This window comes from Haliotis rubra, unplaced genomic scaffold (genome assembly GCF_003918875.1).
Source record: "Haliotis rubra isolate DU_JTF1 unplaced genomic scaffold, ASM391887v1 Scf14, whole genome shotgun sequence".
Lineage (NCBI taxonomy): Eukaryota > Metazoa > Mollusca > Gastropoda > Lepetellida > Haliotidae > Haliotis > Haliotis rubra.
Window position 1 is genome coordinate 474,852 of NW_025765336.1, and position 16,105 is coordinate 490,956.

Here is a 16,105-nt window from a genome sequence, read left to right on the forward strand (position 1 = left end):
GTCTATGCATAAGAGTATGTTCATGAGGTAATGATTTATCTATGTACAGACTTGTTCCTGACTTTTAGAATCCGTTATTCATGAAGGGATGAGAAACATGATCTAAACACTTGGATTCATGTCACCAAGTGAAAACTAGTACGTTTAACGAACATCTCAAGTAAAAAGTTCTTTTCTCCCAACATAAACGTAATTTATTTTCATGAGCCATTATTCAAGATGATCTGTGGACATGCGGGATATGGCTGGGTGTCTACCCCTGCTCTTTGAAGGTACAAGATTGAAGTCAGTGATGTGTTTGTGTTCCAGGTACTAGGCGAGTATAACAAGTCTGTCATATGTTTTGAGAACACTCTGAAGATTCAGCCGGACTTCGAGGCTGCAGCCAAGAGGAAGCATGCAGTATTGTGTCACTCCAAGCTGGAGGCAGCTCTGGAGGCCCAACACCGGTGGGTTGACAAGTACAATAAGTCAAGGAATGTTGGAAACTTTAGGATACAGCTGGAATCTGTGAGATACAGTGATAGAAATTGTAGGCAACCTGCTCCAATAAACACACCCAAATTTCTAGCAATTTCTGGTTATTTGCAGGTCTCTACAGAAGACGTTAAAGGAACTTAAGGAATACCAGCGGAAACATGACCACTGGCAGACACAGCAGGACAAGCTGGACTTCGAACAAGTCTCGCCTGAGGTCAAGGCCGCGCAACAGATAGCATATGAGACGCAGAAGATAAAAGTGATGCCATCGGAAATAGGTATTGCACCTTTCTGTTGTTGATATTAGACTTTTTGCATATTATCTCAGTTTTCGGTTCCAGTTTTTTGGCTTCAGTAAGGGGGTACATCGTCATCCAGCCACCATTCTATCGTTGTCGGGAGGTGGGGTAGCCTAGTGGTTAAAGCGTTCGCTTGTCACGTCGAAGACCAGGGTTAAAAACCTGACATGGGTACAATGTGTAAAACATGATATTGCTGGAATACAGCTGAAAGTGGCGTAAAACTAAACTCACTCACTCACTCACTCACTCTTGCCATTATCATTTTTGGCTATTAACACATGCATCATATTTACTGCATTTGTTGTAATGTTGGATGTTTTCAGGGGAGTATTGCCGTATGGAAAGTCGCGATGGAAAGCAAGTGCTCGTCTGTTCCTGGAGTAAACGAGGACCAATGGATTTTGACTCACACAGTTCGAAGATAAAAGAGGTACTGCTTGAAAAATGAGGAAAAAACATTTCTCATGCTGCACTGGTGATGATCTGTTTAACCCAAATAATATAGCAAAGCTGCAGGCACAAATAGTGCCAGAATTGAAGAATATGTTGTGATGTGAATAAACATCCAGTTATTTGTCTGGTATGATTGGCGCAGATGTCTGTATGTGTAACTGAAAATGATGGATATTGTTTACAGGGCGATAAAGGATCAGATTACATTCAGAAGACAAGCAAGAAGCAGGTGGACTACTCAAAACCTGTCAGACCACCAATGCATTCAAAAAATAAATTGCCTCCCACTAAGGTGAGTTCATGTAGTACCTCCTGCTTGCCTGGGTCCACAGTTCCCATGCTTGCCTGGGTCCACAGTACCCCATGCTTGCCTGGGTCCACAGTACCCCATGCTTGCCTGGGTCCACAGTACCCCATGCTTGCCTGGGTCCACAGTACCCCATGCTTCCCTGGGTCCACAGTACCCCATGCTTGCCTGTGTCCACAGTACCCCATGCTTGCCTGGGTCCACAGTACCCCATGCTTCCCTGGGTCCACAGTACCCCATGCTTGCCTGTGTCCACAGTACCCCATGCTTGCCATGTCCACAGTGCCTGGGTCCACAGTACCCCAGTACCAGTACCCCATGCTTGCCTGGGTCCACAGTATCCCATGCTTGCCTGGGTCCACAGTACCACATGCTTGCCTGGGTCCACAGTACCACATGCTTGCCTGGGTCCAGAGTACCCCATGTGTGTGCCTGTGTCCACAGTACCCCATGCTTGCCTGGGTCCACAGTACCCCATGCTTGCCTGTGTCCACAGTACCCCATGCTTGCCTGGGTCCACAGTACCCCATGCTTGCCTGGGTCCACAGTACCTCATGTTTGCCTGGGTCCACAGTACCTCATGCTTACCTGGGTCCACAGTACCCCATGCTTGCCTGTGCCTACAGTACCCTATGCTTGCCTGGGTCCACAGTACCACATGCTTGCCTGGGTCCACAGTACCCCATGTGTGCCTGTGTCCACAGTACCCCATGCTTGCCTGGGTCCACAGTACCCCATGTGTGCCTGGGTCCACAGTACCCCATGCTTGCCTGTGTCTACACTTCTTACCTCTGCTCTTAGGTTTCACCAAAGTGATAAATTTCAGAAACCTGCACTGAGGAGGTTAAGTTGAGCTCAGTTTTCAGTCAAAGCTAGATGCAATGGTCGCCATCTCTATATTTCAGACAAACACGGCGCACATGATAGAGGAGTGGCCTCAGAAAGAGGAGTGTGACACGTACGTCCAGAAGGTGCCGGACCCCCGTAACCTCACCACAACATACCTGTCTCCAGAAAACAAGGGCTTTGAGTAAGTCCATTGTGTACTTATATAGGAGCACTACTGGAACTGCCATTGATTTGATTTTCTTAAAAGTATGTTCCCAACTGGTGGGGAAGCCTTTGTGGATAAAGCATTCTTTTGTCACACTGAAGACCCAGGTTCAATTTGCCACATGGGTAAAGTGTGAGAAGCCCATTTCTGGTGTCCTCTGCTGTGATATTGCTGGAATATTGCTAAAAGCGGCGTAAAACCATACTCAGTCAGTCAGTCGGTTGTCCTCTGCTGTGATACTGCTGGAATATTGCTAAAAGCAGCGTAACGCCATACTCACTCACTTTTCTGGCAGATTACATCTGTAAAGAGTTTATTCTTTTTGTCATTTCAGAGTGAAAGCATTGCTCACTGAAGCTCAAAACTTAAAACCAGGGGGAGAGCACCCATTGCCATGGTACCCACCAGTGTGTGTTCCTCTACTGGAGATCCCAGAGGTCGATCGTCGCACCTATGATCATCTCAAAACCATGGCATACTCGGAGAAGAGCAAGATCCCACTGAAATATAATGACCCATCCATGAGACCGGTATGATAAAACAAAAAGCTGATAGAACATTAGAAAAGAGGGATTATCATGAAAACAATTTAGAAACATAGGGTCAGGATAAATAGACTAAGCATCATAATTGAAAAAAATTATGATTCGAATGCTTTTGAAAGTATAAAAAATTAAACATCACTAGACAAGATTATTTACCTATTCAGTTGTAATTTGTTTTTGCTAGGCATTGTCTTGTATGCAGGGATTAAGATTACTGTGTGTAATTGTCTCTTATACAGCGCCGGAAATAGCAATCAGCTGTGCAGTGCACACATTCCCCTACCGGTGATTTAGTTAAAACGTACCCGATAATATAACGAGATGAATTCTGAGGCAGTGGTCTTAAACATATAGTATCTCAAACTATTATTTTATAAAGAGAAATATATTCTAGTATTGTGTCATTTTAATTGCAGGTTCTGCTCTATTAACGTAACATATTTATAATCATAACTAACGTTATGCGACTGCTTTTTAGTGTATTCAGGAAAGTTTTTATGCAAGGAACAATTTGGCCTGTCACCGATGAGTTGACACATACACATACAAATAATTGTGTTGAGCTTGTAGGTCATTCTTTTACCTTTCTGCTCATCGTATTCAATTTGTCTAACTGCATTTCACATTTGACCATTGACCCTCGCATTAGCACTCCCCTCTGCTTTGAACAAACATTTGGCCTCTCTTCGGTAAACATTGATGGTTTCCGTAAATCTGTTAGTTACGATAACGTTATTTATGCAGTTTCGAGACATGAAAATCGTTATACATGGTTGCAATGTAAACAATAACACAGACCCCATTTTCAACACCGACATGTGCGTTGATATTTCATGCCAGGTCGCCATTGTCTCGAAATCGTACACATGAAACATGGATCTGAACGACCACATTGATTAAATACAGAACTTTAGCATCTTATTTTAGCATATTTGATGACGTATAATTCAATGATTTGGTCCCATTTTCTCCTGTTGTATGTAGTGGTGTTCCGATTAATTGAAATAATCGAAGATTGGTCGCAGTGACCAAACGACCAAGCAATCGATCACATTTTCTCATAATCGAACATAAACGATTTTGGAACTACTGTTTTAGTCTTTGAAAAACTTGACTATGGAACATATCTTAGAAATTGTCAGGGCCTGAAAGCGTGTTTAATTCTTAGAAAACTCACTTCACTAACTGAAAAGCCATGACTGAATATTTCTCCAAGACTCAAGGAAGTTTATGTTCATGATATATCAGTCATCACTTTAAAGTAGCAAGTTGCATCATGTTATACATATCTACAATAACAACCTGGATTGGAAAATCTGAAAAATCGTGCTAACCAATTTTTTTCGATGATTGTTCGTTGGTAATGAAGCAATCATCAATTGTGAGATTTCAACCAATTCCCAACACTAGTTGTATGCTGGAAATAAACTGAACACCCAGTAATAGTAACTAGAAAATGGTTGTTTACCACATTATGTAATTAATGATAAATATATCTAATACATTTGAAACACATAACTGATTAATTCAACCATGTACTTTTAACAATGTATGTGCTTTCAAAAATGTGATAATGATAAAGAAGAATATATTTATTATTTTTATTAATTTGGCATATAGCATTTCAATATAACATCCATATCTATTCTTCCATTTTGCATGGGGTTGATCATGGTGACACAATATACGCATTGGTTTTAAAAAGTATGACAATAGTCATGGTATGGCAACATCTGCGTGATGCTACCGAGAAGTTGATTACACATCAGACAATTTGCATGTTATCTATATGGAGAATCACATGACTATGATATATATATAACTGAATGTACTCCATTCCCCACCCCAACCCACCCCACCCCCAGATACAGCTAGTTTTGTATGTAATAGGAAAACAGACACATTATGACATATTAATAGAAGGAATCAGATAAACTGTTGACAGAACTACACCATGATTGTTGTAGGTTGTCAGATAATCATGTTTTAAAAAGATGAATAAATATCTTCACATTTCCCACATCTTGTGTTAACCACACATATTCAAATCTAAGCCTAAACAGAATATTTTAAATATGAGTAGCCCATATGGTACAGCCAGAGTCGTCCATTGGGTAGCATTGGCAGTCTGTGTTCATACAAATACTGTTGCCTGCACCAATAATTAATAGTCCTTGTGGTGTTGACAAGTTGGAGAGGGGCTCTGGCACATTCTCCCCAAACCATAGCATTGTTTGTTGATTTACACGTTTTGAGAAAACATTTGCACATTTTATACTGTACATCTTCAATAATTATGCAAAATGAGATCCCCTATACTTCTTGACCATAACAAGATCCCAAATAGTGGAATGTACATCAGTCTAAAAAGTTCATCTTCAAATAAATGTACTTTTATATAGTTTTAAGGCAATGTATGTTACAGATTGTAGATTGTGTTACATGTGGATAACACAGCTGTGATTGTGTTACAGATTTGAGCTGTGATTGTGTTACAGATTGTAGATTGTTACATGTGGATATTTGAGCTGTGATTGTGTTACAGATTTGAGCTGTGATTGTGTTACAGATTTGAGCTGTGATTGTGTTACAGATTTGAGCTGTGATTGTGTTACATGTGGATATTTGAGCTGTGATTGTGTTACAGATTGTAGATTGTGTTACATGTGGATATTTGAGCTGTGATTGTGTTACAGATTTGAGCTGTGATTGTGTTACAGATTTGAGCTGTGATTGTGTTACAGATTTGAGCTGTGATTGTGTTACAGATTTGAGCTGTGATTGTGTTACAGATTCTGTTGGCCCATGTGAACAATGCAGTGGTGACTGAGGAGGAAGTGGGACAGAGGATTCTCACAGCACTGAAAGAGGTGAGATTGGACGGACATTGTCAACTCATGAATTACATCTATATCACTAACATTGTCCTCTTGTCATACTGCCAAATAGTAATGTATAACATTGCAGTCAAATGATACATTCAAAATATGGCATCCACAAAAACAGTAGTAGGTACTTAATTAGGAGCTATGCGTTCGGTTTTATATCAAATTTAGAGTTATTATAATTTCCTTTTGTACCTCTGATTTTCCAACAAAGAATGTTTATCTCCATTCTAACATAACCTTGTTATTAAGGTTTTATAAAAATACATACTGTGTTTGAAAATCAGAGGTATAATGTGATTATAATACCTTTGAATGACTTTAATTAACCAATCACAGTCCAGTGTTTACTGAAGTCATGGTAGAATTGGAAGTATGGGATTGTTGTTGTCACCTGCCGCAAGGCGGAACAGGGGACTATATTCCATTTTCTTGAACGCGATATCTCAAGAACTGTTCAAACTCTTGTTAGCGTGATATCTCATGCACTGTTGAATCCAATACTTTCAAGTTTAGTGACAGCCTACATTGGGGGATTACGCAGACACCAGTTGATTTGGGTGACCTTGACCTTATTTTCAAGGTCATCATGGCACTTTGACCACTTTTCAAACTCATGTAAACGCGATATCTCTTCAAACATTGCACCCAATGTCTTCCATTATGTCGACTGTCTACATTGGGTGATTATGCAGACACAAGTCATTTCAGGCATCTTGTATGTGACCAAAAAATATAAAGTAGTAAATACGTTATAAATATTTCATTCTTCTTTAGCGGCGGGGGACATTGCCATATTAATGGCAAGCACTTGTTGTTAGTCTTTTGTCCTGTTTTCTAGAACATTGGTCCTGGGTGGGTGTTGTACAACCTGGCTGGCATGTACTGGCGCATCATCGGCAACAACTACCATGGCATCGAGTGCATCCGCAGATCCCTGCATCTCGTACCTGATGAGTACCGGGATGTACCGCTGGTAAACTTGGCTAATATCTTCTACCGCTACGGTCGATACGACGATGCAGTTACAGTGTTGCGGGATGCTCTGAGTGTCAATGATTGGGAGGTGAGTTGTGTCCTTTATCTGATTCAGTGTTTATTGTCCCCCGCCGCAACGCGGAACGGGGGACTATGTATTCAGCGGCGTCTGTCCGTACGTACGTCCCAATTCTTGTTAACGCGATATCTCATGAACTGTTGTACCCAACTTTTTCAAATATGGTGACAGTCTACATAGGGGGATTACGCAGACACCAGTTGATTTTGGGTGACCTTGACCTTATCTTCAAGGTCACCAAGATACTTTGACCGCTTTTTAAAGGCAATATCTCATAAAACATTGCACCCAATGTTTTCAAGTATGTTGACAGCCTACATTGGGTGATTATGCAGACACCAGTCATTTCAGGCATCTTGTATGTGACCCAAAAATAAGAAGTAGTAAATATAGATATTCCATTCTTTAGCGGCGGGGGACATTGCCATATAAGTGGCAAACACTTGTATTGTGTTAAAGTGTAAGACTTGTTGGATGACTTGATGGCTGGTGTGTTGACTGACTGTGGGTTGCCCAGGTTCATATCTGACATTTAGGACTGCTCAGTTTAACTAAAATATGCAGCCTCAAAGCGTTCTTTTTTGTTCCTATTTAGATCATAAATAGCATGAAGAAACTATACTATCGCTAAAGTCTTAAGTCATGCTTTTGTTGTAACATAGGATATATTTTGTAGGGTTGAAATGGTACGTTCTTACCACGGTACGGTACATATTGTGCTACAAGGGCTTCAGTTCGGTTCGTTTCAGTTCGGTATATGAGATATGATCATAATGCAGATAACTGACAAAAAGAGCCAAACCTAAATCGATTTTGACAAAATGATTTGATTTCTAGACATTTAAGAATAGGTGTAAAAGAAACCGAAAATACCAAATTTTTTTTTAATGTATTACGGTAAACTGAACTGAAGGCAAAATACTTCGGTTCTACTAATACCGTGGTATATCATTTCAGCCCTAGTATTTTGGGATTACACTTTCTGTAAAGTACAGATTCTAGTACTTTTGAGGGGTTGACCCTCATCCTGGATTCAAACCCACACTGTCAGAGACAGGCACCTAATCGACAGCAGACACAGTCAGCGATCTAACCCACTCAGCCACTGAGGCTACATTATTCCGCTTTCTAAATATCGTGTATTCATACTTTTGTTCTGCAGCCATCAACCCATTTCTTCTTTGGTAATGTGTTATGGGCAACCAACAATTACACCGGCGCTGTGTGGCACTACCGTCGAGCACTGGAGGGGGACCCCGACAACGTGGAGGCCTTCAACACGCTGAGAGCAATACGCTGCCACCAGAAGTACCACCAGGCTACCCAGAGTGCAGCACCACAGGAACTCCCTGCACAGCCAGTGGGCAGCAACTGTCAGCCGAAGGTGTTTACGACTAACCAACAAGCAGAGAGCAGAGTTATCTGTAAACTGGTAACAGTGTTTCCACCACTCAGCATGCAGCCCTCAGCTCATTCGTTCAGCCTGGTCATGTGACTCCTCAACACGTGACTTTCTGCCCATTTCTTTCTGGTATTTCGGGTAAAGTTATTGGTTAAAATTTGCACCATGTGGAGCAGTATTAATTTCTATGTAAATGCCTGAATTTAGAACAATCAGCATAAACATGGAAGCATACCATGCATGATTTTAACTTTTGTTGATTTCATTTTCAAATTATAGAATTTAACTTGAAAATATAATTGCTTTTGTTTTTGTCTCCTTTTTGCATTGCTCTTGTTGTATAAAGAACTTGAGTTGATAAAGTAGTAACTGATTTGTTCCCATTCTCCTCCCATTGTGTCTCCCTGTGTTGGTTGGTTGTCTTTGTGGTGGAATGCATGCTGTTGTTAGAGATAGCTCTCCTTCCGCTGTTGTGGCCTTTGTCAACAGTAGACTGCGTTATATACATGTTATTACATGTCTCTGTGTCATTCTTATGTTTGGTGAGGAGTGTCAGAATTATGTATTTCCTGTGTGCAACTGGGGAAATATATACTGTGAAAATGAATAAGGGAACACATGAAAGTACAACTATTCCTTTATTCCTTTCCAGGTTTCTTCACAAGGTATGTATTCCACTGTGGGTGAAATTCTGGAAATAAGTAAAGGAACAGTTGTACTTTCATGTGTTCTATTATTCATTTCCATGATCATTTAGATTTATGTTTGATGCCTCAGCATGTTGAAGATAGTCAAGTTATATGCAATCAATTAATGTTAATGTAATTTGTAACATTTTCTCAAATCTACCATGAACATATGCAATTTATAAAAAAACACGACCGCCTCCGTGGTGTAGTGGTTAGAGCATCCGCCCGGAAAGCGGAAGGTCGCGGGTTCGATCGCCGACCGCGTCAAACCAAAAGACGTTAAAATATGGTACTTGTTGGTCCCTGCCTGGCGCTCGGCATTAATGGGTACAACAAGGACTGGTCGGCTCGAGTCAGTATAATGTGTCTGAGTGGGGTATTCATGCTTCACTGCGGCATGGTATCTCAGTGGGCTAGCACTATAAAACCAGCTTAAGTCTGGGCTAGTACAAGCAACCACACATACACACGCATGCACGTCGTCATATGAGCGAAATATTCTCAAGCAGGACGTAAAACCCAATTTCACCTCACCTATAAAAAACACAAACATTATTTAAGATTTAGCGAAGGCATCATCAGTCTGTGACTTAAGCCTCTGCTTCAAAGCCTGAGTCTAGTAAAATTCTGTTTGGTCTACTACAGTCAACTAGTTGCACCAAATTCTGTAGAAAGTGATGCCTTCAGAAAAGTTCTGTTGGTACACTCTTTATTTTTCTTTATTTCATAATAGAAGGTAGCAAAATATAGGTATTCTTTTTTGTATCAGAGTTTCATTATCATACATATTTCACATGGTCCACTCAATGATAGGTTTGAGAATTGTGAAACCACTCAGCAAGTTCTTTTAAAAAAGTGTCAGGTGAGCTTCTGTACCTTGGTTTTCTGGTTTTGGGGGAGGTTTATATATAGAATCATGATGCCAATCACCAGATTGTATGGTCCAGGCTCGTTTGTTAAGAGACCGCCGTCATACAGCTGGAATATTGCTGAGTGCGTCGTTAAACAACACACAAACAAACCAATAGGTACAAACTAATGGGTTCATACATGGCCTGGTGCTAAAGTCTTGGCCTAGAGATGTATTTCGTGCTAACTGTGAACTTAATACGCTTCTTCAGTGTAATAACGATTATCAATAACTGCTAATGTGACATTTATCATGACATTAGAGTCAGAATCTGAGAAAGTGGATTTTACAAACTTGAATCAAATTTGCCATGACTGCCATTTATTTCAAGCTTAGTCCTCATTTAACATGTTGAAGATGGTAATGTTTGCTTGAGTTGGACAACACACTGTAGACCAATGGGTTGCCCTTCCTACTACTCTGTATCAAGACCTGTGAAGATCTGTGTTAGAACTGGCCCCGATTTCTCGAAACAAACTTAAGTTTTTACTCAAATTTAAACTGAGTTTGACAATTTGAAACAGCTGAATTTCTAACTCAACTGCATTTTTAAGATATAAAAGCCCAAACAATTTATGTAATCTAGCCACCAAACTCAAATTGTCTACTTAAGTTGAGTTTCATATCGATTTCAGTTCATTCTGGGAAATGCATTTTCTCAAATTTGAGTAAAAACTCTAACTTAAGTCAAAACTCAGACTTAAGTTTGTACTAAAATCTCAAACTGGGTTGGACAATTTGAAACAGCTGAATTTTTAACTCAACTGCATTTTTTAAAAAGCAGTAATCTAGCCACCAAACTCAAATTGTCTACTAGGTTGAGTTTTCATTCGATTTTCTTAGTTCATTCTGGGAAATGCATTTTCTCAAATTTGACTCTGAAAAACTCTAAGACTTAAGTTTGTTTTACTAAATCATATCGATTTTAGTTCCTGGTAGATGCTTGTTTTGATGTGACTAACAAGATCATCAGGTGGTCAGAGTCCAGATTTGACAATTTCCACTGTATTTACATTCGCCATATAGCTGGAAATTGCTGAGTGTGGCATTAAACAACAATGAAACTGGGTATGGAACTATTGACTGATGGTATACAGGTCATGTTTATCATGTGAGAATGGTTCCTGTTCTCCAGGAGAATGGTGAAGAGAAGTGTATAATTGAGACAAGAACTCGGCACAAGTCCAGTGACTGCAACGGCCACTGCACGCAGACCTGCACCATCAGTCCAGTGAAGATGGACACCTGTTCCGGGGGCAGTGAGGTCACAGTGGATCAGACAGGTACTGTGGGGTCACACTTGGTTGTGTTCTTGGCTTGGGGGGTCTGGGGATATGTTTGATTCAGCATCACACTCACTCACCCTTATTCTTTGTCAGAACTCATTCACTTATTTAGGGTTGAATTCTCCAGTTGAAGACATAAAACTCATTCATTTGTTTGTTTGGAAATCCAAGAAATCTGTTTGTATATGGTAATAATTTATAGAGCACATTGTTTTTATATTTAAATCATTCATTATCATCTAATTTATACAAACCAATCTCATTCATGCATTAGGTGATTTGAAGTCAAGGATCAACTGAGTGTAGTTTTGCTGTATACTGTAGTGTTGGGACAAGTTAATGCTGGTATTTTAATCTCATTCATTTGGTGGTATCAGTATGTGACTTGCATTACTGTATGTCCACTCAGCATATCCTTGTCCAAACTGACTGCAGATCATTGTGCTGACTCTGCAGATCATTGTGCTGACTCAGGCTTGTTTAATGCTGATTCGGGATTCCTTATCAATAGTGGGATTTTCATGCTTAGCCTTTATTCAATATGAGGGTTTGCTATTAGGTGTTCACATTTAGTCTTGCTTTTATCAGATGTTCTGATATTTATATACTATTTCTGTTTTGATTTTGCTCTCGTCCTCATGGTTCATACAAGCTTATAAAGGAAAATGAATTTGGAAGCTCCAGTTCGAGAAGGCCTGATATTTAGCAACAAATTGATCAGTTCTTGGGAAAAGGTTAAAAGGCCTTGAATTTTGGAATTATGATTTTTCAACCATTTCATTGCAAATTTTGATCAAAATAATTCAAATCTTGATACACATATTTTTAATAATGAGACAGAAAATATTTTATGAAACCTCATTTCAAAGAGGAAACTACACTCTTTATATAGTAATCTTCAAAATATTTTGTTGTAAATGACTGTTTTAGGTTTGGTTTGACATGTTAATTAATTTGTATTTCTGTATGAACCATGGCACCTCTCACCTCTTTCTCTTCCCATCTGTGTGGCATTCCTTGCTGAGATAGGATGTGGTTGAATTTATTTCAGGCTCAAAAAACAGACTCCACATCCATTGTCGACTGGTCAAAAATTAAAAGCACAAAATCCTGAACAGTGGTACACCTTGTTTTGCTATTTTCACTATCCGAACGTTAAGGCATAAGAAAGAAATGTTGTTCTGATTACAAGATACTATTAGACAAGGTGCTGTGTAAAGGGTTGCAATTTGCATTATGGAGTTGCCTCCCTTAGGCACGTCAGGAACCTATGATTCACTTTGGCTACATTTCAAGGTTCATTGGCACCATTCCCTTGTTTATGGGCCCCACCAAGCTAACATGCTGTGATAAAACTGACATACTTTTTAAACGATCCTAGTCCAAGCTCACTAATTCATATGCAGATGCTTGTCTTGTAATAAATGTAGTCAGAACTGCAACATTTATTTCTTTGGCTTCATACAGAACCTTCGCTGGATGTCAGTAAATCTCGAGCAACATTGATCATTGATGAAAAGTTAAATCCTTAGGTCAATAGGAAATGAAACACTTTTGATTGTTTTAAATATACGTTACCAGTTAACTGAAGTTTTGATGCTGAGCTTCCAGAAAATGTTTCTCAATGTTATATTCAGTGTATATTACATATTCAGTAAGTCTGAGTGTTAGGTATGTAAGTAAAGTGGGAGGGGGTGGGGTGGGGCTGACTCATGTACTTCAATGTTATTGTCATTTAAAGGTGGGGCGGTGGGGTAGCCTAGTGGTTAAAGCATTCGCTCATCACGCTGAACACCCAGGTCCGATTCCCCACATGGTACAATGTGTGAAGCCCATTTCTGGTGTCACATCAGTGATATTGCTGGAATATTGCTAAAAGCGCGCTGAACCTAAACTCACTCACTCATTTGAAGGCAGTCTCTGTATTTGAGTTACCCTACTTTTATAGTCGGCATGAAAGTGTCAGCATCAATTTGATGACTGTTAGTCCTGTTAATTCAGAAGAAATTCTAGATTGTTAAAATATGAGTTGTATTCAATCATAGGTATTGATATCATAGTGCAACAGCTCAGGAGAGAATTGCTTCATCAGTGTACTTCTGAGTACAGGTTGTGCATGTAGATGAGCTTTAGTCATGAAAGACATTGTCAGAGGTGCTTCTGCTCACGCCTGTTTCATCTGTCATATCCAGCTTAGGTTCTGAAGTTTCTTTTTCAGAAGGAATGTCAATGTGCCTGCCCATAAGTCAGTGAACAAGTGATTAACAGAATTTCTTCTAAGGAAGAGACTTTTATGGATGTCAACTTCTTTATTATGAGGAACAGAACATTTTAGAGTATATCTTTAATTCATTCACCTGATGAACGCGTAAGGATGTACTCTGAAACGTTGTGTTCTTCATAACAAATAAGTTGGCATAAATAAAACTCTCTTCCTTTTGTGTATCAGTTTTAACTGCCATTCAAAGACCAGAATTTCTTCTGACCATGATTTACATGGCACTGTTGTATGTGTCAGCTTACCATGGAATAATTGTAGGTTCTGATCTAAGTGGTCTTCTGAGTTGTGGTTCTGAGTTGTGGGCAAAGGCTATCATCGGTTCCTTCTGAGAAAGACAATAGTTTCCTCCTATTCAGAAGCAGCTTGGTGCAGGGAAGACATTAACACTTGTATCTTTACTGTAACCATTATCTTGTTGGGTACAAGCTGAATATACTGACCTAATACACGTCTTTGCATAGACCGACTTGTACTAGAAGGATGGTGATGGTGATGTGTAAGTCGTTGAATGCAGTTCATGGAAAGTTTAGTGCAGGTCTTCATGACATTGAACTAGGAGAATTGCAGGTCAGTGTGACATGATAAGAGTGGTGAAGGGGACTTGTGACATACTGGTATGAGTGAAAAAGATACTGGTCTCTGTTACATGAAGAAAAGAGTTGTAGGTCACTGCGACATATATCTAAGAAAGGTGAAAGTCACTGTGACACATCAGTGAGAAAGAAACAGGTCTATGTGACATGAAGAAGAAAATTGTAGGTCACCCTGACATTTCAGAAAGAAGAAGGTCACTGTAACATATAAGCTAGAGAATCACAGGTCACAATGACATTTAAGTAAGAAATAAGCAGTTGTCCTCCACAGTGATATTGCTGATTGAAGTTTGCTCAAAGTGGGATAAAACTGTATTCACTAAAATATGTTACTGACTTGTTCTGTTCTGTTACCTTTAACAGTAACTTTTCTTGTTCTTTTTGTGAAATGTTAATAAGCTGATCTTTGAGATTTGTTAGTGGCATAATGTTCCATGCTGAAGACATAGTTAGAATGATGGGGGAAAAATAAGCACCTGACCACATCCTTCTAGTCACACAAGTCATCAAGCATATATTTAACACTGTCGTAGGCAGCCATGCATGTTGTATTCATAACTCACCGAAGATGCTGATCATTGTTTGTTTCAGTTTGTTCAGCACTGGACATTCATTATATACAACTGTCACCCCTGTTAGTATATAATAAGTGCCATATTTCACTCATGTTGATTCTATAGTTGTTGGGTTTTTTCACAGTGTTTACTGTGTTGAACGAATATTGTTACGTAATCAATTTTAGCTTACTAAAATCCAATTTCACAAACGCTGATTTGTATAAAACACAGACTTGAATTTGTGTGTATGACAATGAGAATATCAAAGTTTGTTTCAGACATTGCTATTCAATCTCAACATTTTTCCTAGATGACTCGAACCGCCTCCGTGGTGTAGTGGTTAGAGCGTCCGCCCAGAGAGCGGAAGGTTGTGGGTTCGATCCCCGACCGCGTCATACCAAAACATGTTAAAATATGGTACTTGTTGGTCCCTGCCTGGCGCTCGGCAATAATGGGTACAACAAGGACGGGTTGGCTCGGAGTCAGTATAATGTGTCTGAGTGGGGTATTCATGCTTCACTGCGGCATGGTATCTCAGTGAGCTAGCACTATAAAACCAGCTTCAGTCTGGGCTAGTACCAGCAGCCGCACATACACATACACACACGCATGCACGTCGTCATATGAGCAAAATATTCTCAAGCACGACGTAAAACCCAATTTCACCTCAACTCACCTAGATGACTCACATATTTATTTCAAAATGTTGTTTTCTCTTCCTAAGTCGGGTGAGCTACAGAGCCATGCGGTACTTTTTTATTTAGATCATTGCAGATTTATTGCAGATTTTCTATGTTTATTATCATATATGATACATTTCATAAACTGACAGTTTCACTTCCTTATTCAATACGAACAAGTGGCCATGTCATCTAAGGCACACAAATTTACTGTGGAGAGTTGCATCCCTTTGGTATTCCAGGATCTCATGTTTGTGGGCTTGAATCCCAGTTCACCAATGCTTTAAACATCTGATGACTACATCACTTGAGGCTTTCCTCTCACACTAGGTGGGGAGGTGGGGTAGCCAAGTGGTTAAACTTTCGCTTGTCATGCCAAGAACCCGGTTCGATTCCCCACATGGGTACAATGTGTGAAGCCCATTTCTGGTGTCCCCCGCCGTGATGAAGCTGGAATATTGCTAAAATCAGCATAAAACTAAACTCACTCACTCACTCACTCACTTTACACCAGGATGACATGCCAGGATATAGCTGGATTTACTGTTCAACTCACTCCCTCACTCACTCACTCACTCATACATTGACTCACTCCATCAGCTACTCACTGTATTTGGTTTGTAT

The 16,105-nt window shown here is 39.8% G+C and overlaps 1 protein-coding gene across 1 annotated transcript in view; it reads left to right on the top strand.

Moving 5' to 3' along the window:
- LOC124268683 (tetratricopeptide repeat protein 17-like) overlaps positions 1-16,105 on the top strand; it is an 85,066-nt gene that overhangs the window by 38,500 nt on the left and 30,461 nt on the right. Inside the window, 10 exon segments of the mRNA XM_046703674.1 lie at positions 310-449; positions 592-758; positions 1,106-1,212; positions 1,420-1,527; positions 2,448-2,572; positions 2,931-3,126; positions 5,934-6,011; positions 6,868-7,092; positions 8,246-8,515; positions 11,220-11,367. Coding sequence (XP_046559630.1) covers positions 310-449; positions 592-758; positions 1,106-1,212; positions 1,420-1,527; positions 2,448-2,572; positions 2,931-3,126; positions 5,934-6,011; positions 6,868-7,092; positions 8,246-8,515; positions 11,220-11,367 — 1,564 coding nt within the window.